This window comes from Pristiophorus japonicus, chromosome 3, assembly GCF_044704955.1.
Source record: "Pristiophorus japonicus isolate sPriJap1 chromosome 3, sPriJap1.hap1, whole genome shotgun sequence".
NCBI classification, from domain to species: Eukaryota; Metazoa; Chordata; class Chondrichthyes; family Pristiophoridae; genus Pristiophorus; species Pristiophorus japonicus.
In genome coordinates this window covers 294398315-294423314 of record NC_091979.1, presented here as the reverse complement: position 1 = coordinate 294423314, position 25000 = coordinate 294398315, and the positions used below count along the sequence as shown (strand labels likewise).

Sequence of the window (25000 nt, the reverse complement as noted above, 5' to 3'; positions counted from 1 at the left end):
GCGATTTTGATTGGAAAAGGTATATTTACTATTACTGAGTAACTTATTAAGATAGAAAGGCATTTTAGTTATTTTTTTTCAAGAATGGGGCCTGTATTATCTTAGTCTGTATTGCTGACCACCTGTCTTATTGAGGAACCAGATGTGAGGAAGTTTATTCAGCATAGTTATAAGGGTAATGGAAGAGGTCGCAGATTGATGACGAGGAGCCCTTACATGCAAAGGATCTTCAGAGACAAATGTTCATACTTGGACCTGACTGATCGACAGTGTGTCCGAAGGCTGCGCTTCCGAAAAGAGGTCATCACTGAGATTTGCTAGCTCGTTAAGGCAGACCTGCAGCCCAGTACCAGCAGCATTACTGCACTCTCTGTCGAGATGAAGGTGACTATGGCACTTTCCTTTTATGCATGTGGATCTTTTTGGGCATCAGCTGGGGACATATGCTCTATTTCTCAGTACGCTCCTCATCGGTGCATTCGACAGGTTACCGAAGCACTGTATGCATGCCGGATGGAATTTATAAACTTCCCAATGACCAGGGGGATAGGCTTTGGGATTTTCACGCATTGCTGGCTTCCCCAAGGTGCAGGGTGCTATTCACTGTACCCATATTGCTCTGCGAGCACCATTATAGGAGGTGAAGGTGTACCGAAACCATAAGGGATTTCACTCCCTCAATGTGTAGCTCTTATGCGACCATACACAACGGATAATGGCAGTGAATGTCAACTTTCCAGGGAGCATCCATGATGCGCACATCTTGCGGGAGAGCACTGTGTCTGACCTGTTCAAGTCTGAGCCACAAGGTAAATGCTGGATGCTGCAACAAAGGGTACGGCCTCGCCACCTGGCTCTTGACTGTCCTGCAGAACCCTCACACACAACCCGAGCAACGGAACAATAAGAGCCATATAGCCACACGTAACGTAATTGAAAAGATAATTGGAGTGCTGAAGGAACACTTTTGATGCTTGGACCACTCTGGAGGCAGGCTGCAATACCACCCTGAGCAGGTTACTCAGTTCACACTGGTGTGCTGCATAATTTAGCAATCATGCGGGGACAGGAGTTGCCACAGGGGACTGCAGGACCACCTGAGGAGAGAGTGCAGGAGACGGAGGAGGAAGAAGAGGACAATGAGGGGCAGGAGGATGACCAGGAGCTTGCAGATGAACCCATGGCACCACCCACCCCGGCACCACCCACCCCAACACCACAGCGGAGGGCAGGCGGAGCGTGTGCCACTGCAAAATTGTTACATCAGCAGCTCATTAATGAATGCTTTGCTTGAACTTGGAGAGCTGCGTTTTGGGACCCTGATGACTGTTACCCCAAATGTTTGACACTGTACTAGAATGCTTAAAACCAATTCAAACGTATATGTAAAAATATAAAAAATATACAACAATTTCAAAACCTTGTAAAACTTATAACTATGAAACAACTTTAATAACAACTTTAACAAAAATTTTACAACTTTAATAAACTTTACAAATCAAACTTCAATTACAACAAAAGACTCTTTACTTTCCTTGCCCACGCCCTCTGCCCTGTCCATACCTGCGTGCTACACCACCCTTGGGACTATTACCAACACCCCCCACTCTTTCTTACTCCCGCCCTTCCCTTTCCCAGTGCCCCTGGGCATGGACCTCCCCATGTTGATACCAAGCCGGCGTGCAACACCGCACCCCGACTGCAGTTGCTGTCGTTGAAGGTCAGACATTGCAGGCGCAATAAATGGGTCCTCAGGAGAAGCTTGCAATGTGGAAAGCACGGCTTCATGGCTGGAAGATGCCGTCAGCTCCCCACCCTCAGGTGCTGTTGACCTGACTACTATTGCATGGGGAGGGGTTCCGCGCCATGTCCCAATCCACATGGCTTCGACGGCATCGGCGGTTTGCTCCATTGCAGCGATCATGCGCAACCTTTCCTCTAATTGCCGCGCTGATGGAGCCACGATGTTAGTGGCTATTGTAGTCATGGCCTTGAGCAGCTCTCGACCTATGTCAACGCTGGCCTGTGACAGATGCACCATATCCTGGTACACGCCTACAGCAACCGACCTTTCCTGCACCAACCTTCGCTGCGGAAAAGATGCTGCAACACTGGGGGTGCCTTGCTGCGGACGGCTTGGTCCCGCAGAATCACAGGAGCCATGGGGAGATCCCCTGAATACTGACACCGTGGTGGAGGATATTCTAGCTGTCCCACATGGAGCTGGTGTATCCTCCTTCGTCTCCACCCCCACCTCCACTGGCTGCCGGATCAGCGACTCTTCCTCTTCCAGTTCCTCTTCGACTTCCTCATCTCTGCCAGTGGTGCTCAGGAGAGGGCTGGGTGATGCCATAGTTGGAGACAGTGGGTCTGTCGTCTGTCGCTGTGGTCTGAATCATCCGAGTCTGGAAGTACAAAACAACATTTTTTAAAGTTTGGCACCAGGGTAGAGGTCTGGGTTACATGAGTACATAGTACAGTGACGTATCGCAGTCTTACTTAAATGTCCACCACTGCTGCAGTACTGCATTACATATCGCAGACAGTACATATATGCATTGCGTTGCATACCCCCAACATTGCAGTACATCACATGAGGCCAACATTACAGTGCAATAAACTTAATTACATTACATCAAGCCAACATTACAGTTACATTACATAACATGAGAGGACTGCAACACAGACTGCATTTTATTCAACTTACCATCTTGTGTGAGTGGATCAGTTCCAATGCCGGTGATGGCACGGTTGCTATCCCCAACCAGGGACAGAGCACGGATCTCGATGTCAGTAACCGGTCCTGGGTCGTGGGTTCTTCCCCCGTGCGATGCTGATCGGTTGCTATTGCAAGTGTCTTTTTCTGCAGACGGTAAAGTAAATTAAAGTAAAAATCTTCAATCCATTTAACATCACACACACACAGACACACACACACATTTTTTTTAAAAGTACTGTGTTGATTCTCTTGTCATTGCTTGAAAAGCACGAATACATCGCCATAACCTTAAGATAAATAATATTATCCATGTGAGGGTGAGGGGGGCGGGGGTGCACATAAATAAAACTATTACTCTTGCTACACTCACCTGCTAGTTCCAGCTCTTAAGGCATCTTTCCCTGGTGCGTACCATCGTACCTTTAGAGGACACAACCTCCCCGATCTCGCTCCATATTCGATTGTACTCCTTTGGGGGGGGGGGGGGGGCTGGCTTTCCACGACCTTGGTTAGCTCGGAGTACCTCTGTTATGTGCTCCAGAAGGGCAGATAACTCCATCTCATCGAAGGCAGGCACCCTCAACCTCCCCTCCTTCTCGATGATACTGTGCTTGGATGTCTTTTTTAATATTGGCATAATCTTTGTATTTGTATGATTTTTGCTTTGTTAAATATCTTAGTCTTCAAACTGAAGAATTATTAGTTGGTAGGAATATATTTGGTATTTTTCAAGTAACTACCCGTCGACTAGCTTGCTGCTCCTTATCACTCTCTCTCCTCTTCAACTCACTGCGCATGCGTGGGTGACCCCTGACCCCCTAAATCGCAGGTAAACACTTGTGTCAAAAAAATGCCCCCCATGTACAGTTCCATGCTGCACCGCACATTGAGGAGGTAGTAGGATACATACCACCCGATGCAGACCGCCGACATACCGCCGAAAAAATGTTGACCAATTTTGTCCTTTTCGGTCTCAACGGTGTGAAACGACGTACCGCCGAGAAATGGGCGGACCTTAAGCGTCAACCAATTTTGGGCCCATTGCGTCTACAGCATTACCCTTGTCTACCCTTTCTGTTACTTCAAAGAATTCAATAAGGTTGGCAATGCATACCCTCCCCTTTTGAAATCTGTGTTGACTGCTGGTTTATTTTCAGTGTCTCGATATTTTTCTATTACATCTTTGAGTGAGAATTCTATTACTTTCCTACCACTGACATTAAACTAACTGATCTATAGTTCCCTTGACTTGTTCTATCTCCCTTTCTAAGTACAGGAATCACAAAGTCTTGAGGACATGAAAGGCGCTATATAAATGCATTTTTTTTTCCTCCTCTCCCTTTCCCTTTTTCTCTTTCTCAATCGCACTAAAATGCTTGCTCATTTCTTTAGTCTTCAGTTCTGATGAAGGGTACACATCTGAAATGTTCTTTTCTCTTTACACATGCTAACTGATCTGTATATTTCCAGCATTCTCTGATTTTATTTCAGTTTGTACCAGTAGTTTTATTCAGATGAGCACCAGTGAAAACTAGTTTCAATAGGATGTGTACAATTTAAAAGAGATGTTAGCTTTTCATTTTAATGTTTTAACATTTCATGTATTCTCATCATTCTAGGCTTCTTTGAGTATTATACAGATGGTCGAAGATACCCTGATTCAGCATGCTCATACTAAACCTCTTCTTCCCAGTCAGCTTACCCGATACAGAGAGGTGCAGCTTCCTGATCGTAGGTTAAGTTTGCATTCTTTTTTACTCTTGGCTTGACCATTTGATATGTTTTGAGATTCCACCTTTGTTTATTCATGGAAGTTGAATTAGAGACTGAATTCATCGTAAATAACTTTTTTAAGACATTGCAGTCAGACTTCAGAATAATACACAATTAAAAATAACTATTGCAGGATAAGGCTTTAAAGTAATCTTATACTATTTACTCCAACACAATCATAAGACATTTTCCATTGTTTGTTATTTTCAGTATAATCAGCCATAATCTAATAACGCTATGCAATTCATAAAGGTTCCGCACACCAGATTTAGCAACGTATTTACTGCCTTTTCTTTTTATAGAAAGTAACTGCTATATTATTATCTCATAAGCGGACCGACCATTTTTTTTTTCATGAAACAAGTATGAACAACGCAAAATCTTGAATGCCATTTCAGCTGGAAGAAAAATAAACAATTTTATCAACCAGAGAGGGAGGTTATTGTGCAAATTAGAAGTACTGAGCGCATTCTGGGCACCATATCTTAGGAAGGATATATTGTCTTTGGAGGGTGTGCAGCACTTTACCAGAATGATACCTGGACTTCAAGGGTTAAGTTACGAGGAGAGATTACACAAATTAGGGTTGTATTCCCTAGAATTTAGACTGTTAAGGGGTGATCTGATCAAAGTTTTCATGATATTAAGAGGAACAGATAGGTAGATAGAGAGAAACTATTTCTGCTGGTTGGGGATTTTAGGACATGGGAGCACAATCTAAATATTGGAGCCAGACCTTTCAGGAGTGAAAATGGGAAGGATTTCTACACACAAAGGGTGGTAGAAGTTTGGAACTCTCTTCCGCAAACAGCAATTGATGCTCGATCAATTGTTAATTTTAAATCTGAAATTGATAGCTTTTTGTTAAGGTATTAAGGGATGTGGGCCAAAGGCAGGTATATGGAGTTAGGTCGCAGATTAGCCATAATCTCATTGAATGGCGGAACAAGCTCGAGGGGCTGAATGGCCTTCTCCTGTTCCTGTGTGCCGATTTACTGATTTTTGTTATTGAAAGCAACTGCTATATTATCGAAGTGTATCCTTGTCGTGACGCTTTCTCAGATGGGTCTTGTTTATTTTGTAATCCTGTAATTTGTTAACCACAAAGCTATTTTTAAAGTCAACTATTTAAACAGTGCTCCTAATTTTGACACCTGTAAGGCTCCTAACGTTTCAGCGTGGCGAGGGATCCACGAACATAATCTTTAGGAACAGGAAAAGCATTTGGCCCGAAGAACCTGTCCTTATTTCTTTGATGAATTTTAATTTGCTGTCTTAGTTTCTGCGTTTAGATGTCCATTCCCCCTACTAATTGGTTAGCGGTCTTGGTGTGTAGGTTTGAAATTATTATTTCATTTTTAGATTGCCAGCTTTTGAAATATAATCAGCAAATACCAAATACATCACTATAACCATAAAAATGGATGAAGATCCAAGTATTTATGCCACTAAAATATTTAATGACATCTTTTACTGATGAAAATTGAGACTCGTGGATTAATTATACCCAGTGTCGTTTCAAAGTTAAAAGCAGGATACTTCGAATTCTGTTTCAGATATCTTTAGATATATATCAGCTATTACAGAGACATGGCTAAAAGAGGGGCAGGTATGGCAGCTCAACATTCCTGGTTACAGGACCTTCAGACAGAATAGCAAGGGTGATTAAAAAGGGAGGGGTGGTTGTGGTATTGATTAAAGAAACTATTACAGTTGTGAGGAGGGATGATATGTAGAGGGATCATCAAACGAGGCAATATGGGTTGAACTAAAAAACAAAAAGGAGCGATCACACTGCTGGGAGTGTACTATAGACCTCCAAACAGTCAGAGGGAGATAGAAGAGCAAATATGTAGGCAAATTTCTGAGAAGTGCAAAAACTGTATGGCAGAAATAATAGGGGATTTCAACCATCCTAATAGTAACTGGGACAAAATTAGTGTGAAGGGTATAGAGGGTGCAGAATTCCTAAAATGCATTCATGATAACTTTTTTAGCCAGTATGTAGCAAGCCCAACACGGGAGGGAACGGTTCTGGATTTAATTTTAGGGAATGAAGCTGGGCAGGTGGAAGGGGTATCAGTGGGAGAGCATTTAGGTGCTAGTGACCATAATTCAGTTAGATTTAGGGTAGTTATGGAAAAGGACAAGGATTGACCAGGAATAAAAATTCTAAATTGGGGAAAACCCAACTTTGCAAAGCTGAGAAGTGATTTAACCATTGTGGACTGGAAACAGCTACTTGAAGGTAAATCAGTGTCAGAGCAGTGGGAGGCATTCAAGGAGGAGATCCGTAGGGTTCAGGCCAAATATCTGTCCTTAAAGAAAAAGGGTGGAACTAACAAATCTAGTGCCCCTGGATGTCGAGGGACATACAGGGTAGGATAAAGAAAAAAAGGGAGGCTCATGACAGATACCGAGGGCTCAATACTGCGGAATCTCTAGAGGAATATAGAAAGCCCAAGAGTGAAATTAAAAAGGAAATTAGGAAAGCAAAGAGTATGAAAAATTCTTGACAAGTAAAATCAAGGAAAACCCAAAGATGTTATATAAATATATTAAGAGCAAGAGGATAACTAAAGAAAGGGTAGGGCCTATTGGAGACCATGAGGGTAATCTGTGTGTGTAGGCAGAAGATGTGGGTATGGTTCTTAATGAATACCTTGCATCTGTTTTCACAAGAGAGAGGGGTGATGCAGACACTACTATCGAGGAGAAGAAGTGTGAAATAGTAGGTGAAATAAACATAGTGAGAGAGGAGGTATTGAGGGGTTTAGCAGCTTTGAAAGTGGATAAATCCCCAGGCCCGGATGAAATGTATCCCAGGCTGCTAAGTGAAGAGGAAAAGAAAAGAGGAAATAGAAGAGGCTTTGACGATCATTTTCCAATCCTCTCTGACTTCAGGTGTGGTGCCAGAGGACTGGAGGACTGCTAATGTGGTACCTCTGTTTAAGAAGGGAGAAAGGGATAGACCGAGTAATTACAGGCCAGTCAGCCTAACCTCAGTGGTAGGAAAATTATTGGAAAAAATCCTGAAGGACAGGATAGATCTTCACTTAGAAAGACACGGATTAATCAAGGACAGTCAGTACGGATTTGTTAAGGGAAGGTCGTGTCTGACTAACTTGATTGAATTTTTGAGGAGTTAACCAGGAGGCAAAGGAGATTTATCCACTTTCAAAGCTGCTAAACCCCTTAATACTTCCTCTCTCACTATGTTTATTTCATCTAATATTTCTCACTTCTTCTCCTCGATGAAGGCAAAGTGTATGATGTCGTGTATATGGATTTTAGCAAAGCTTTTGATAAGGTCCCACATGGCAGACTGGTCACCAAAGTAAAAGCCCATGGAATGCAGGGCAAAGTGGCAAGTTGGATCCAAAATTGGCTCGGAGGCAGGAAGCAAAGAGTAATGATTGATGGGTGTTTTTGCGACTGGAAGGATGTTTCCAGTGGGGTTCCGCAGGGTTCAGTACTGGGTCCCTTGCTTTTTGTGATCTACATCAATGATCTAGGCTTGAATATAGGGAGTATGATTAAGAAGCTTGCAGATGATACTAAAATCGGCTGTGTAGTTGATAATGAAGAAGAAAGCTGCGGACTGCAGGAACATATTAATCAGGTGGGAAGAATAGTGGCAAATGGAATTTAATCCAGAGAAGTGAGAGGTAATGCATTTTGGGAGGGCTAACAAGGAAAGGGAATACACCTTAACTGGTAGGATACTGAGAAGTGTAGAGGAACAAAGGGACCTTGGAGTGCATGTCCACAGATCCCTGAATGTAGCAGGCCAGGTAGATAAGGCGGTTCAGAAGGCATACGGAATGCTTGCCTTTATTAACCGAGGCATAGAATACAAGAGCAGGAGGGTTATGCTTGAACTGTATAAAACACTGGTTAGGTCACAGCTGGAGTACTGCGTGCAGTTCTGGTCACCACATTACAAGAACGACGTGATTGCACTGGAGAGGGTACAGAGAAGATTTACGAGGATGTTTCCGAGAGTGGAGAATCTAAGCAATAAAGACAGATTAGATGGGCTGGATTTGTTTTCATTGGAACAGAGGAGGCTGAGGGGAGACCTCATTGAGGTATATAAAATTATGAGGGGCCTAGATATAGTGGGTAGAAAGGGCCTATTTCCCTTAGCAGAGGGGTCACCAACCAGGGGGCATAAATTTAAAGTAATTGTTTGAAGGATTAGAGGGGAAATTTCTTCATGCAGAGGTTGTGAGGGTCTGGAACTCTCTGCCTGAAAGGGTGGTAGAGGCAGAAACCATCACCGCATTTAAAAAGTACTTGGATGTGTACCTCAAGTGCTGTAACCTGCAGGGTTATGGACCTAGAGCTGGAAAGTGGGAGTAGGCTGGATAACTTCTTGTTGGCCGGCATGGACACGATGGGCTGAAATGGCCACCTTCCGTGCTGTAAACTTCAAATCTTCTAATCTAATCTAATTTTAAGCCTATCTGAATTAAACTACACAGCAGGATATGACCATAAAATAGCTGCCAATGAATAGACCATTCAAGCTTATTTTTAGGAGACTGTTCTGAACTGGTTTACTCAGCTGTTCTTTTTCCTTTCATATGCAAACATATTTATGCTGAGTGTTTTTGGTTGCCGGAGCATTGAGAATAACATTTGACATGGAGCATTTGCAAATCAAACTGAAATAGAAAGAGATAAAAATCTGATTATAACGCTCAGAATTTTCTTCTGTTTGTTTTATAATTTCTACATGATATCAATAGTGTTAAAATAGTGTGATAAAAATAATAACCAGCAACATTTCAGATTGCCTTGTAAGAAGCCTAATTACTTTTTTTATTTTTAGCTCACTGGAAAAAAATTGATTAAAAGAGATGTATTGTTTCAGTCTGTTGCTAATTGGTACTCTTCCTTGAGAAAGATTGCTGATGACAGTTTGAATTAGCTGCGGGTCTATTCATCAGAGTTGTAATAAAGTAATTTCCTACCACTAAGATGTTGAGGGAACGGGTGCATTTCTGTACCTAACCCAATGATTGCTTTTGTCCTATGCACCATGTATAGGAGGATGGTTTGTGTACCAGCAGAGAAATGAGGTGCACAACAACTGTGGGATTGAGATCTACTACCAGACAGACATGCAGAACACCCACGAAAATATGCTGCTGGAGCTATTTTGTCAAATCATATCGGAGCCATGCTTCAACACACTGCGGACCAAAGAACAGTTAGGTGGGTCAAGTTCCTTCATTCTTAAGATCAAAATGATACAATGAGCATGATGTTTTAATTGTATGAGGTCACTTAACAATTTATGTGAAAATCTTAGTGAATTTTTAGTTAATTTTGTCAAAGTGAACCTTTTAATTATCAGTGTACTTGTCAGTAACTGTGTACATATCTGAAATAATTTGTCAAAGTTCATTATAACGGAATGTCAAGCACGTTCTGTTGTAGCCTTAACGTTCATGCTTTTAAAACTTGCTGTTTAGCTAAGCAATATTAACCGCTGGCAGCAGAAAGTGATGATGGTTTTAACTTTGTGCATTTACTTTACTCACTAAACAAGTAAAATTAATTTTTGTGTCCAAAGTGATGATACTATTCCCAACTTGTATGTGATGCAAAAACTAAGCTCGAAGCATATATTCTTAATAAACATCCATTCATGTTTTCATAATCCAAATTATTGATTTCATAATTACATAATGAATTGGAAAAACAATTAAGCAAGTGTAATATAATACGGGTGGCTGCAAACTTTATTCATAACTTTATCTTTTCAGAAGGCCTTTAATAGTTGCAGCATTGGATTCTGGGGCAATGTGTTGGAATTAGAGTAACACTTGAACTCCCTTTTAATCTTAAACATTTGAAGTCAAGACATTAGAGGAGGGAAGCAGGAGTGGGAGCAGGGGAACAAAGGCAGGAAAATGATCTCAGACTGGTGGGGCTAAATCTTTCCAATCCCAGACCCTGAAATTCTTGTCATGGGGGGAATGAGGTGGCTTAAGCTTCAGTTCCCTTTACCAACAGATACCGAAAAGGGTTTGAAGAGGGTTAAAAATTTCCTCATCCTAGCCCAGAATTCCCCTCTGCAGGGAGAGGATCTGGAAAAGGTCCCAACATTTTGCTCTGGGCTCCAAAATAAAATTCTGAGGGTAGTGAACATTTTTACAAGGTGTTCAGAACAGCTAGAAGCTAAACACTGGAGCTCCCTGTGTCCTTGCTTGGTGGTGGAGCTTTCTACCTGCCCTCAAAAAAAAAAAGGCCACTAACATGAGGGAGGAAAGCCAAGGGCACAAACTCACAATGCTTGGTGTTCTCGCTTCCTTAGCTTCAGTGGAACCTGCCATAATGTTGGGAGGCATTTATGCCCAGTGAGATGAGGCATACCAGCCTCCAGTAGAGCACAAGTGAACCCTATCAGAGGCGTCCAGCTGTGATCGAAGCCTGGATCCCCTAAGATTGGCATGGATTCTTTCTTTTTGAAACATCTTGACCCACCTCCAGGTTGGACACTTAATGTCACCATTTTGGGTCCTTAGTGGGGAGGTAATGGGTGCGTGCCACAAGTGTACCCCCATACTGCCAGGTGCCACATTCCTGTAAGCTCCTCCCTGAGCCACCGACCTAAGAACTTTAGTACATCTTGCATACAATTCACTGTTTACTCCTATCTTTTTTTTAAAAAGGTAAGATAAAAGAATGAATATAATATAAAGGCGCCTCATTTCTCAATACAAGACTAATTGTGACCACTGATTTGTAGTTTAAGCAGAAAAGTGAATAGCTGTGGAATTGAATTCTAAAACACTGATTAAAAATAGAATTTGACTTATTCACTGTAAATTAATGGTCCTGATGACACAATGGGGCAAAATTTCTGGCTCTCTTGGGGTGCTGGGCAGGGGCTGTGCACCCAAAGTGCATGGCTCCTGCCCATGCCCAGGAGTACAAATATTAGCATGACCCCTCCTCCTTAGCAGGGTCTTGCACTGGTATAAGAGGGCAAAAACTTGGAGTTAACCTTGTGATATGGGTCAGTAACTGGTTTGGAGGTAGGAGACAGAGATTAGGGATAAAGGGAATGTGATCTGATTGGCAGAATGTGACAAGTGGTGCTCCCCAGGGATCTGTACTGCGGCCTCAGCTTTACACCATATATGTCAATGATTTGGATGAAGAAGAGAGTCGTACATCCAAGTTTGCAAATTTGCAGATGACAAAAGGAGCCATGGAAAGTAACTTTCAAATGGATATAGACAGACTAAATGAGTAGGCAAAACTGTGGCATATGGAGTTCAATACGGGGAAGTGTGACATCAAGACTTTGAATTCAAGAAACACAAATTAGATTATTTTCTTAATGGCAGGAGACTAGGAACTAGGAGGAGCAAGGAGATTTGGGTGTCCAGGTACAGAAATCACTAAAAGCTCGTGCACAGGTACAAAAAGTAATTAAAAAGATACAAAGATGACGAAGTTTTACAGAGCATTGGTCTGACCCATCTCAAGTACTGCGTTCAGTTTTGGGCACTACACCTAAGGAAAGATATATTGGCCTTGGACGGGGTACAGTGCAGATTTGCCAGAATGATACCAGGGTTTAAAGGATTGTATGAAGACAGGTTGCATAAACTTTGTTTGTGTTCCCTTGAGTTTAGACGGTTGAGGGGTGATTAAATGGAGGTGTTTAAAATGTTAAAAGGAATTGATCGGGTTGAGAAACTATTTCCTCTGCTTGGGGAATCCAGAACATATTGGCATAATCTTAAAATTAGAGCTGGACAATTCAGGAGTGAAATCAGAAAGCATTTTTTCATACAAAGGATAGTGGAAATCTGGAACTTTCTTCCCAAAAGGCAGTGGATGCTGGATCAATTGAAATTTTCAAGACTGAGATTGACGGATTTTTATTCGGTAAATGTGTCAAAGGATATAGATCAAAGGATAAATGGAGTTCAGGCACAGATTGGCCATGATTTAATAGAATGGTGGAACAGGCTCGAGGGGCTGAATGGCCTACTCTTGTTCCTGTCTATTTGAGGCCTCATCACTCCCTTGCACAAGATCTAGGTAGCCCTCTGGAAACAAATATTTGAGTTTATATAGGCAAGTGCATGGAAATGTTTTATCGTGAATTATAATCATCTTTTGTGTTTTATGTTCTAAATGTATAGCTGTGCAAGATTTAATCTGAGCAAGATTTTAAATTATATAAATGGTAATTGTCTTTTCAATTGAAACAATTATTTTAACAATTGCACTTATTGAAAGCCTTCTTTCCCTCATGGTAGGTTACATTGTATTTAGTGGTCCACGGCGAGCAAATGGTGTACAAGGACTACGTTTTATCATTCAGTCGGAAAGAGCGCCCAGCTACCTGGAAAGCAGGGTCGAGGCTTTTCTAAAAACTATGGCAAAGCATATAGAGGAGATGGCGGAGGAAGCTTTCCAGAAACATGTTCAGGCTCTAGCAATAAGGCGACTTGACAAACCAAAGAAACTCTCGGCTGAGTGCGCTAAGCACTGGAGTGAAATCATCTCTCAGCAGTACAACTTTGACCGAGGTATGGTAAAATAAATAAATGTTGCTGAGAATTTCTGGATACTAATATGTTGCCATAACGTAAATATAACCTTGTTTAAAGGACTCAAATGATCATAAAATATAAAATTATGATTCACACGAACAGCAAGTCTATGTAGTTATTTTTTTAAATTATTGTTTTGCATCAAATTATTTGAGATTCTGTCCTATGCCACTTAGCGTGCTGCAGACAAGAGGGAAGGGACATGTCTTTTTCCTCAGCCCTTTTCTAATGCTTCTTTGTAACATTCCAGTAGAAAATGCGAAAGTGGTGCTGAGTAACGGCACCTCGGGTTTATTCTGTCTTTGTGATAAGGCATTTGGCTTTAGAAAGGTGTTGGGAACGGTGGACTCAAAATTCTATACAGTTGTGGCACTGGGACACCATTGTAATAATAATTAATTAATACAGGTGCAGCATCCAAAATCCTGAGTTCCGGAATACTCCGGACCGATCGGTGGCAGGGTCGTCCGTAATCCGTAAAATGTTCTGGACCTGCTGACACTGCCGACCTTGGGCCTCGCCTCACCTTACCTCGCTGCCGCTGCCCTTACCTCGGGGCCTCCTCACCGGCCCGCGCAAACACCTCTTCCACGACGGGGCCCACCCGAACAGTTCATCAACGGGGACCCTGCCCCCCTTTCTGATGTTCCGAAATCCGGAAATACCCAAACCTGGGCTCGGGTGTTTCCGGATGCGTGACGTCAGAGAGACGATCCAAAGTCTGGCAAAGCACGAAATCCGGAATGGCCTCGGTCCCGAGGGTTCCGGATTCTGGACGCTGCACCTGTACTGCTGAAACACAGCAGCTGTCAGGCTACAAATTGTTTTCATGTTTATTGTGAACAGAGCATAATTAAACTAAGAATAAGCTGAGAATGCTTTTTGTAACATCAAATGTTCAGATATTTCCTATTTGTGTATAATAAATGAGTGCTTGTATTATGATTACAGACAACATTGAAGTAGCACACCTGAAGACACTGACTAGAGAGGACATAATAAATTTCTGCAAAGTAAGTTAGAGATTTTTATTACCAAATAGTAACTACAAAAGTGAGGATTTGTAATTCTCCAAACATTGCAGGAGTTTGTCCCTCGTCCTATGAGTCATGTAGCCAACTTCAAGACCCTGATGTCATAATATTGTTGTGGACATGATTAGCTGTTTGCACCTTCTAGGAAAAGCCATCAGTGTACCTGGTTATCTGTTAGGTTTTCCCCACCTGTAGTATTGTCCTATATTACTGGACCTGGCTTTAGATACAAATATAATTTTTTCCTTTCTCACAAGCTTTGTTTCTGTAAATCACTACTCCTTTCAGAACAAAAGGTTTAAACAAAAATGAAAACATTCACAGCATATCAAATATGTTGCTATACATATCTTGAAAGGTAAATTAATAAAGGGATAGTCAAATCCTGTAGAAGTATTTAAACCTTGTAAAGGGTGTCATGCCCACTCTGTGATTGGCAGCCATAATTTATCTATGAAAAGAATCATGATGTGATTAATTATTGTCCTAGCCTTTTAGGTTGCTTTTAGATGACAGAAATTCGGTCCATGAGAAACAGAAACATAGAAAATAGGTGCAGGAGTAGGCCATTCGGCCCTTCTAGCCTGCACCGCCATTCAATGAGTTCATGGCTGAACATGCAACTTCAGTACCCCATTCCTGCTTTCTCGCCATACCCCTTGATCCCCCTGAAATCTGCCTGAAACTTGATAATTCTAATGCAGCAAACAAAGAATGACTAATTTGTTTATTTGTGGTGGAATAATAAATAATGTTTATTTTAAATGGTAAGATTTTCCCATAGTCATGTTCTATATTCCCATAAAAGCTTCCTTCTGCTTGATCAGTCTAAACTACAGCATTGATGTTGAAAACTTTGGGGGAGTAGGTATAAAGTGGAAAGAAGTATATAGTAAAGCTACTTTATTAAGGCAATATCTAACATGTTAAGTAACTTATCCTGTAACACTTGTTTTCTGTCACTATCAGAACTTGCCTATTAATTTGACTTCTGACAGTTTTCCAAGGTCGGCCTCCAAAGTAGCTGGCACTGTTGCTCATTGACCACTGAGGCTCTCCCATCTGCATCTCCATATAATTGATACAAAAGCAAAATACTGCGGATGCTGGAAATCTGAAATAAAACAGAAAATGCTGGAAATACTCAGCAGGTCAGGCAGCATCTGTGGAGAGAGAAATCGAGTTAATGTTTCTGGTCGATGACCTTTCATGAGAACTGGACAAAGTTAGAGAAGTATAATCTTGCACTAATTCTTGGTGGAAGAATACTTTCCCAAGACCAATGCATATCTCTGCTATTGCCACACCACCCTCCTCCCAGTGCTCCCAAATCCTAGGAATGCCCTCTCAACACTACCCAACCATTCTCTATCTCCTCCCCCACATCCCTTATTGCCCAGCATTTTACATTTCTCGTACCAACCTGCAGTCTGAAAGATACTTTTGTGTGTCTGGGGCTTTTAAAGTAAAAGGTAGCAATAAATATCAATATATAGCTAGACATCATAATGATTATTAATGTCAATGAAATTATCCAAACCTGAAAATACCACTAATACTTTTCAAGAAGTCAAGTAGGGTTTTTATTACATTGCCATAAATCAGTGACCCTGATGATGCTTTGTCTCATCATGAGCTACACTGTGGAAGATCCACTGTGCATTTCAAAAACCCCACCGTTGTATGTAGAGCTACAATATGCAGTTTATCTTGTACCAAATTACAAACTGCAGTTCTCTGAAATAAGCTCAACTATCTTTTGAGGGGGGTTGCGCTTGGGCGGATTGTAAGGTCTTCATAACACACAAGATGTACAATATTTAATGCTTCGAATTAAAATGCGTGTGACATGACATTTTAAACCATGACTAAATTAGCTACAACAGCTGTTATTTGGTGATTCCTAGCGTAAAAAGACCTCAGCTATCATTAATTCAGCAAGTAACCTTTGCAGCAAATTTGATGTCTAATCTGGACATGGTTGTCGTCTACTGTGCTAATATGATTTTTGGTACATTGTGTGACACTACAATATTTTGCCCAAATGGTTTCTGTTGTGTATGCATGCCTGTGTGATGTCTGTAACACTGTTATGCAACACTAAATGTACCCTTACGCTGTACACACCTTGCCTGTACACCAGAGGGTGCTGCTGCTGGAGACCTAAGGGTTACCTGCAGTATAAAAAGGAACACACAGCTTGTTGTCTGCGCTCAGGAGCTGCAAATAAAAGACTGCAGGTCTGCACAGTTTAAGTATCATACCCTGCCTCGTGGAGTCATTACTAAAGGTGCCTATATATACTACAGTTTCTAATTTAGTCTCGGCAGGGAATGGTTTAATATGTATTCAGATGCAAATGTAACAGATTGCACATTAATGAAAGATGAAAATATAAAATATGACTCGAGCCGTTGCCTAGCAATAACAGAAATCCTTGACTCAAAATTCAGTTTGAATATACACATTCATGACTTGGAGCTCATCAGCTCTAGTGATAAATAAGATGATTGTGCTTGAATGTAATTCTTTGCTTTGTGTGTCATCAGAGAATAGTGTTGAGTTGTTTTGGTCAATCTGTTTATAAAAGGATTCAATTCCACTGTATCTTGTCAGAAAATGTACCAAGACTGAGTAATTGAAACTGTTAATCTGCACATGCTCTCAATGTCCATTGAATTTCTGTACCATACTTTCACTGTATATGCAACATCTCTTTCCCAACTACCCCTGCCACCACCCCAGATAGTGCTGTTGTTCAGTGGAGCACTGCAGCAAACACGCCCATACAGCTGTTCTTCTTTGGCCAGTTCACCAGGATTGTGCTGGAAGTACTAACTTAGAGAATTGATGGGCTCTACAGCCTATCACAGACATAGTCCAGCAGTTTATATGCACCCATACTGATCGTTGTCAGGTCTCGTCACTGCAGTAAAGCAGCTGCTTGCATTCCCTCATGTCGTGCCTCAGAGACTGCTGTTTGCCACATCCACACTGGTTGTCATTTTGAATCTTGGCTTTGCCAGATGTCCTGCAATTCTTAGTACGGTTGAGTGCATGCATACCACTTACCCAAAAGGTAATGCAAGTCTGTAATAATCCATCAGGCAGAATAGCAGAGGTACAGACTTTAGAGGCAGATAAAATGCAGTTAATTATAATTGGGAAAATTACAAATGAAACATTGCCAGCGAATGCATAGAGATGAAGCACTAGAATGGGTCATGAACAGTCCGTTCTACAACAAAGATTCGGGCCATGGCAAAATGGCTCTCGACTCGAATGCATATTTGTTCATTGAGTAGCTCCCAGCAGAGTGTTGCAGCATCTGCACCCCAATTTATGTTGGTCAGTTTAATTTCTTGTCTAAACCTCATTTTATCTTTTTTTGTATGAGCCTGTGCTCGCTGACCTACATTGGCTCCCAGTTAAGCACCGCCTCGATTTCAAAATTGTCATCCTTGTGTTTAAGTCCCTCCATGGGCTTGCCCCATCCCTATCTCTGTAATCTGCTCCAGCTCTACAACCACTCCACTCCCCCCCCCGCCCCGCCCAAGATATCTGCACTCCTCTAATTCTGCCCTTGTGAGCATCCCTGATAATCACTCAACCATTGGTGGCCGTGTCTTCAGTTGCCTAGGCCCCAAGCTCTGGAACTCCCTTCCTAAACTTCTCCACCTCTTTTTCCTCCTTTTAATTCACTTGTTAAAACTTGCCTCATTGACCAAGCTTTTGGCTCAGTGCCAAATTTTTGTCTTGTAACACTCCTGTGAAGTGCCTTGTGAATGTTTTACTACGTTAAAGGCACTATATAAATACAAGTTGTTGTTGTTCTGTGTATTAAGAACTTATCTAATGTAAGGCTGCAGTGCACCAGATGTCTTCCCATAAGATTGGCTGATAGCATGCTTATCAGTACATAGATCAGTTTAAATCAGCACCCAGGAATGCAAATAATGTCAGTCTTCGTATTTTTGATGAGCCGGATCACTGATATTAATTGTACAAGAATTAATGATTCTGCTGATGCAAAATTTGATGCCTCCATTGGGAGAGACTGTCTTCCTCATTTATTCAACAGTCACATAAATAGAAATTGCTATAATCCCACAAGGAATGAATTGCCGAGGGGCCAAGTTCTTAGCGTGACACTCACATTTCTGGGCAGCTTGGAAGGTGAATTTTTTTTTTTCTGCCTACCTTCACTTCGCCCGCCCCCCCCCCCCCCACATAATATCATTGTAGAAGACCTGCAACCGCGATTCTTCTTCTCCTATCTTCAGCAGCAATCTTGATTTGTTTGACCACAACAGAAAAAGGACAATTTTGGCGTGTGTTTTGGTGAAGTTTAATTTTGCTTGGCCATTGATGCCCTTTTTGTCCTGGTCAGTGCTTAACTAGTTTCAGTATTCGTCACTTAGGCTTATCTCTGTAATTTCAGACTCTCCAAACTTCCCTTCAACTGTCATTGTTCATTCCCAGTTTCAAATTCTGCATTAAGTTTGATGGTCTTCCCCAGAAAGAAATATATTTGACACCTATTATCATATTATATTCCATTATTTGACTTTTAAAAGTGTGATGGTTATTACGAGCTCAGCCCATTGAATCATCTCTTTCAGTAGAAGCATGTCCTGACTATGAGCATTCTCCAGGTCATATCTTCCTGCTGATAGAGGTGTCTCTGGTTCCAGTTCTACAAAGAAGCCTGCCACTACTTCAGATGAGATAGGGAGCCAAATGTATGAGAATACATCCCGGACTCTGGATAGAGGATTGGCTAACTAACAGAAAACAGAGAGTCGGGATAAATGGGTCATTTTCCGGTTGGATAAGTGGGGTGCCGCAGGGATTGGTGCTGGGTCCTCAACTATTTACAATCTCTATTAATGACTTGGATGAAGGGACCGAGTGTAATGTAGCCAAGTTTGCTGATGATACAAAGGTAGGTGGGAAAGCAAATTGTGAGGAGGACACAAAAAATCTTCAACCTGAAAAAAACAGGCTAAGTGAGTGGGCAAAAATTTGGCAAATGGAGTATAATGTGGGAAAATGTGAGGTTATCCACTTTGGCAGAAAAAATGGGCAAGCAAATGATAATTTAAATGGAGAAAAATTGCAAAGTGCTGCAGTACGGAGGGATCTGGGGGTCCTTGTGCATGAAACACAAAAAGTTAGTATTCAGGTACTGCAAGTAATCAGGAAGGCAAATGGAATGTTGCCCTTTATTGCAAGGAGGATAGAGTATAAAAGCAGAGAAGGTCCTGCTTCAGCTGTACAGGATATTGGTGAGGCCACACCTGGAGTACTGCGTACAGTTTTGGTCTCCGTATTCAAGGAAGGATATACTTGCATTGGAGGCTGTTCAGAGAAGGTTTACTTGGTTAATTCCGGAGATGAGGGGGTTGACTTATGAAGATAGGTTGCGTAGATTGGGTCTATACTCACTGGAGTTCAGAAGAATGAGAGGTGATCTTATCTAAACATATAAGATAATGAGCGGACATGACGAGGTGGATGCAGAGGGGAAATTTCCACACATAGGGGAAACTAAACTAGGGGACATAGGGCTAGATTTTCCACTTTTTTTTGCATGCTTAACGCCCACTTACCATCCATTTTACTGCTGAAATTACGTATATCGCCCATTTAGCCACAAAATGGAAACTGACAGGTATTTTTCGGAAACTTATTGTCGAGCGTTACTTTCCCCATGTGCGTAACGCCGGGAAAAAATAATACTGCCTGCCCACATTTTTGGGCGGAATCATCAGAATGGGCAAAACCAACGCCCATAATATCACCCGGCATTAGTTTACGGACAGAATTAATGCTGAGATTCAATAATACCACCCACCCACTTTTTTTGTCGTAAGGATCACATTTGCCGCAACTAACGTTCATTTTCACCACCTCGCCCACAATATCGCTCGCCCAAAAAACCGCCGGGAAATCCCCAAAAACCGCCCGGAAAAAGTGGAACTATCTGGAACTAATCACAGCGTTATGGACGCCATGTTCTACATCACATGTCGCATCCTTTAAAAGGCTGCTCTGCTTCAACCTCGGGGGAGTTCGGATGTACTCTGGAGGTCTTTGGAGGTGATGTTAACATCTGTATAAACATCTTCACCATACTGTGACCGATTGGGATTTAATAGTTGTCTTCGTCCGGACATTCATTCTTTGTGACCAATCGGTGGGAAGCGGAGAACTATTGCAATGGGGCCTGTCCTTTCTCACCCTTTCTTGATAACCAATTACATGCTGCAGACTCGAGATGGCCGAAGGTACGCCCCACAGCATTATGTGCCCAATGTAAGACATGCCAGACTGATGAGGAGGACCAGACATTACACCCTCCGCAAGAACAGGGACAAGTGATCTTAAGTCGACTTGCCCGACATCGCCTGCCTTCAAGGTCCAATTCACCGCGGCACTGTCGTTCTACGCGTCGGGTTATTTTCAGGCCTCAGCTGGCGACATTTGCGGTCTGTCTCAGCATGCCACACATTGCTGCATTAGACAGGTCACTGAAGCCCTGTACACACACAGGAGGGACTTGATCAGCTTCCCTATGACCAGGGAGGCACAGACTGAGAGGGCTCTAGGATTCTCCAGAATTGCAAACTTCCCCAAAGTGCAGGGAGCAATAGACTGTACGCACATCGCGATGCGGGCACCTTTTCAGGATGCAGCGGTTTTCAGGAACCGCAAGGGATTCCACTCCCTGAATGTCCAACTCGTTGTCGCCCACCAGCAAATTATAATGATAGTGAATGCTAAATTTCCGGGCAGCATCCATGATGCTCACATCCTGCGTGAGAGCACTGTATCTGACTTGTTTAACAATCAACCATGAGGTCAATGCTGGATGTTTGGTGACAAAGGATATGGCCTCGCCACCTGGCTGATGACCCCCCACACCGAAGCCAAGAAGTGATACAACCAGAGACACTCACAATATCGTGGAGAAAACCATTGGAGTGCTTAATCAGTGCTTTAGCTGCCTGGACCACTCAAGAGGTGAGCTCCAATACCACCCTGTGCAGGTAGCTCAATTCGTGGTGATGTGCTCCATCCTGCACAACTTGGCTATCAGGAGGGGACAAGAATTGCCTGAAGAGTCTGACAATCCACCTCACCAGAGAGAGGACGAGGAGGCGGATGCTGACATCGGCCCAGACAATCAGGTTGACGCTGAAGCCATGCCCCCGACCCCTGTACACCGCATGAAAGGGCCCGTGGTGGCATGATAGCTTATGTCAGGAGCTCGTCAATGAGCGCTTTGCCTGAAAGAACGTTGGTGTTATTTATCAGGCTTCACACTGCTGGGTGTGCAGGTCATACATCAATGGTGGGTATCACCTTGGTGACAGTTTAAGTTGATTGAAGTTAAGTATAATTATACCCTTTGATAAGGAATCACCAGCATGTAATGGTGCAGCTATCTGAGCCAATGCACAAACAATGTTAAATAAAAAAACATTTAAACTGAACATTTGGCTGAAATCATCAGTATTTCTGTAAAAAGCAACTCTTTCTCACCCCACCCCCCCCCCCACCGCTTCTCCTCCCCACCTCTACCCCGTACCATCCTGACTCCAAGCCGCCTGGCCGAGGATCTCCTCAGGCGATGCTTCATTGGGAGCTGGGGGTGGGGGGGGTAATGATGGCCGAACCGCTGCTTGGACGGATACGGGAGAGGACGGTCCCGAGGTGGGAACGTGCTCCGTGCCAGAAGCAAGGTGTTGCTCCTGGGTCTCATGTCGTTGGCAATGGGGGTGCGGCACCTTGGGGTGCATGTCGTGCTCCGGGACCACTGGGAGCCCTCTGCCACCAGTGTTCCTGGCTACCAGCTCCAGGGCCTTCATCATTCCTTCCATGTTATATCTTATTTGTTGGATAAAAACTCGGTGCCAACTATGTTCTTGGTGCTTAGTTGGCTTTTTGCTGCTGGTGAATTTGCCTCCCACAACAGCCAAACAAGCACACACCACAACCACACATGCTTTCAGTCCCTCTCGCTCTGTCTCCTCTTCTGCGCATGTCATGATGACTCTTGACCTCCTGAATAGCAGGAATCGAGCGTTGCCATGCCGTTGCTAAGGACGGCGCCACTTTACGGCAGAAGGTCAGAGAGATTTAACACTACCGCCCATTTCATATCACCCGCGGTAACACCCAATTTCAAAAATGGAGACTAGGTGCTTTGAGAATGGGCGCGAAGCCAGCGATCTGAAAACCCATTTTTACCGCCCACGCCGGAAATAACGCCCATTTTTGGGCGCTATGCACAAGTGTAAAATCTAGCCCATAGTCTCAGAATAAGGGGCCGCCCATTTAAAACTCAGATGAGGAGGAATTTCTTCTCAGAGGGTTGTAAATCTATAGAATTCTCTGCCCCAGAGAGCTGTGGAGGCTGGGTCATTGAATATATTTAAGGCGGAGATGAACAGATTTTTGAACGATAAGGGAATAAAGCGTTGTGGGGAGCGGGCAGGAAAGTGGAGCTGAGTCCATGATCAGATCAGCCATGATCTTATTAAATGGCGGAGCAGGTTTGAGGGGCCAGGTGGCCTACTCCTGCTTCTATTTCTTATGTTCTGACCATTGGCAATACTCAAAAGTAGTTTCCTCAAGTTTTGCACCAGTTGCAATCCAGATCAGACACACAATTATCAGTTGGCTGTGAGCCAGAAAGGCTTTTTGTTGTCCTAATTGAGGAAACTATTCATCCAGCCTGAAGTAGGTTTTCCTGTCCAAGTACAAAGCGAATATGCAGCATTCCCAATATGGACAAGCTCGTTTATCTCCCCAGAGAATACCCTTCTAAATTAAACTTCCTTAAAAAGCACCAGCATGGCTTATGATCCTTTCCAAGAGTTATTATTAACATTCTAACTCAGCACAGTGTTTGAGGAGGGTTGTGTCTGCAGAAATCAGGTCATTTTTGGGACCAAGGAAAGTTTCACACTAAGGCACCAAGCATTCCAGATTAGAGCCAGAAAGAAGCAATCACTTTGGGGTGAAGTTTCGGGCTGTGCCTAGAACGGCGCAGCCCCGACCTGAACACCTGTTTTTCGCGCCTAAAAGTGCGTCAGAAAAATACCTCCAGATTCTCCGGCTCCATGCAGGTCCCTGGGAGCTTGGCGCAGCGCGCACACAGCCGCGGGGTACAGAGCCACAGAGCCGCGCCGATTCTACAAGTGGTGGGAGGCGGGGCTAATTTAAATGAGAACGTCGTACCGGCAGCCTTGCGCGTGCGCGTTGGAGTGCACGCGCAGTAGCCCATAAACATTGGCACTCGGTCATTTTTAAAGGGACTTAAAGAAAAGTGTTCATTTGTTGAGCCCATGAAAAGGCTTGGGATTGAATTTTGGTGTCTGAAGGAGTGATTTTAGCAGCACTGTTGAAGAAATCACCTGCTGAAATCAATGAGTGCTGCTTTTCATCCCTCTCCCGTGGTCGAATGGCCTCTGTTATCCTCGCAGCTCAAAGGCTGCTCGCTGTGTCTTCGGCTGCCGTCAGCCACTGCCGCTGCCCCTATCCCGTGGCCGAATGGCCTCAGTCTCCCTCGCAGCTCGAAGGCTGCTTGCTGCATCTGGCTGCCGTCAGGCACTGCCGCTGCCCCTATCCCGTGGCCGAATGGCCTCAGTCTCCCTCGCAGCTCGAAGGCTGCTTGCCGTTGTTGGTCTGCCGTCGAGCCACTGACGCCGCCCCTATCTCCTACATGGAAGGAAGGCCTGCCTGAAGCACCGCAGCTCGAAGGCTGCTGCTGCTTCACACAGGTAGAAATATTCAATATTTTGTCTTTGCTTTGTTTATAATTTTTTATTCAGTTTGGTGCTTTATTTGTATAAGTAAGACTGTTGAATGCTTGTAGAATTTAATTGTTTCCCTTCCACCCCCCCTCGTTCCCTACGCCTGATTTGTAACCTACGCCTGATTTGTAAAGTGTAGGCAAGGTTTTTCTTAGCGTACAAAAATCTGCACTTACTCCATTCTAAGTTCACTGCCTAAACTTTCAAAACAGGCGTAAGTGGCCGGACACGCCCCCTTTTGGAAAACTGAAATTGTTCTAACTGACTAGAACTGGAGCAAACTAAATGCCGAGAATTGCAATTTCTAAGATACTTCATTCTAAACCAGTTGCTCCAAAAAAATAGGAGCAATTCAGGCTGAAACTTGACCCCTTTGTCCTGTCACTGCCCGTACTGGATAAGGACTCCAAGTCTGATGGAAACCTCCCATAGAGGGGTTGGGGCACCTAACAGTTGCTGAATGCCATCTTGTCTTGTCAGGTGTGTGGGTGAGAGAAAGTGGAAACAATGACAAAGAATTGTTCTCCACCTTAAAGAGTGTCCTCCAGATACAGTTACGTATTACTGCTCTGGACAATTGATAAGTATGCAGACAAGGAGTTACTAAGTTCAGAAGTTGCTGAAGCTAAACTCTGGCTTTTAGTCGCTTTACTTTGTAGTGCTCAAGTTTGAGAATTCATAGCCCAAGTTTTTTTTTGATGGTGTACCTTAAAAGGAGTAGAAAACTTTGCTCACCACTGGATCAGGTTTGACAAGGCCAACTACAAGGTACAGCTCCCATTACCATGATCCATGCAATATGCCTAAACTCAAACGAGCAACTTTTACTGCTACAGTGTATGTTTATTTTTATCGCCCACACTAGCAATCCTTATGGCTTCATTGTAGATCAACAGGAGATTCTGCATCAATCTATGACAAATAATGAAAATGAATTCCAACAAGGCAGGCAGTGAGATGAATTTAAGTCCATTTGATTGGATGGCAGGTATTAGCCTGCTTTTAGTGCCTTTGTGTTATGGGATACACTTTGTGTATAATAAACCAGTGGGGATATATTAT

At 43.1% G+C, this 25000-nt stretch overlaps 1 protein-coding gene across 3 annotated transcripts in view; it reads left to right on the top strand.

Annotated features, from left to right (window-relative positions):
* The window catches only part of ide (insulin-degrading enzyme), a 173055-nt gene that overhangs the window by 128366 nt on the left and 19689 nt on the right, over positions 1 to 25000 (top strand). For all 3 annotated transcript variants that reach the window (XM_070876812.1, XM_070876811.1, XM_070876810.1), the window contains exons 19-22: positions 4339 to 4450; positions 9548 to 9715; positions 12784 to 13056; positions 14032 to 14093. In XM_070876812.1, the coding sequence (XP_070732913.1) occupies positions 4339 to 4450; positions 9548 to 9715; positions 12784 to 13056; positions 14032 to 14093 (615 nt within the window). The remainder of the gene's footprint in view (positions 1 to 4338; positions 4451 to 9547; positions 9716 to 12783; positions 13057 to 14031; positions 14094 to 25000) is intronic.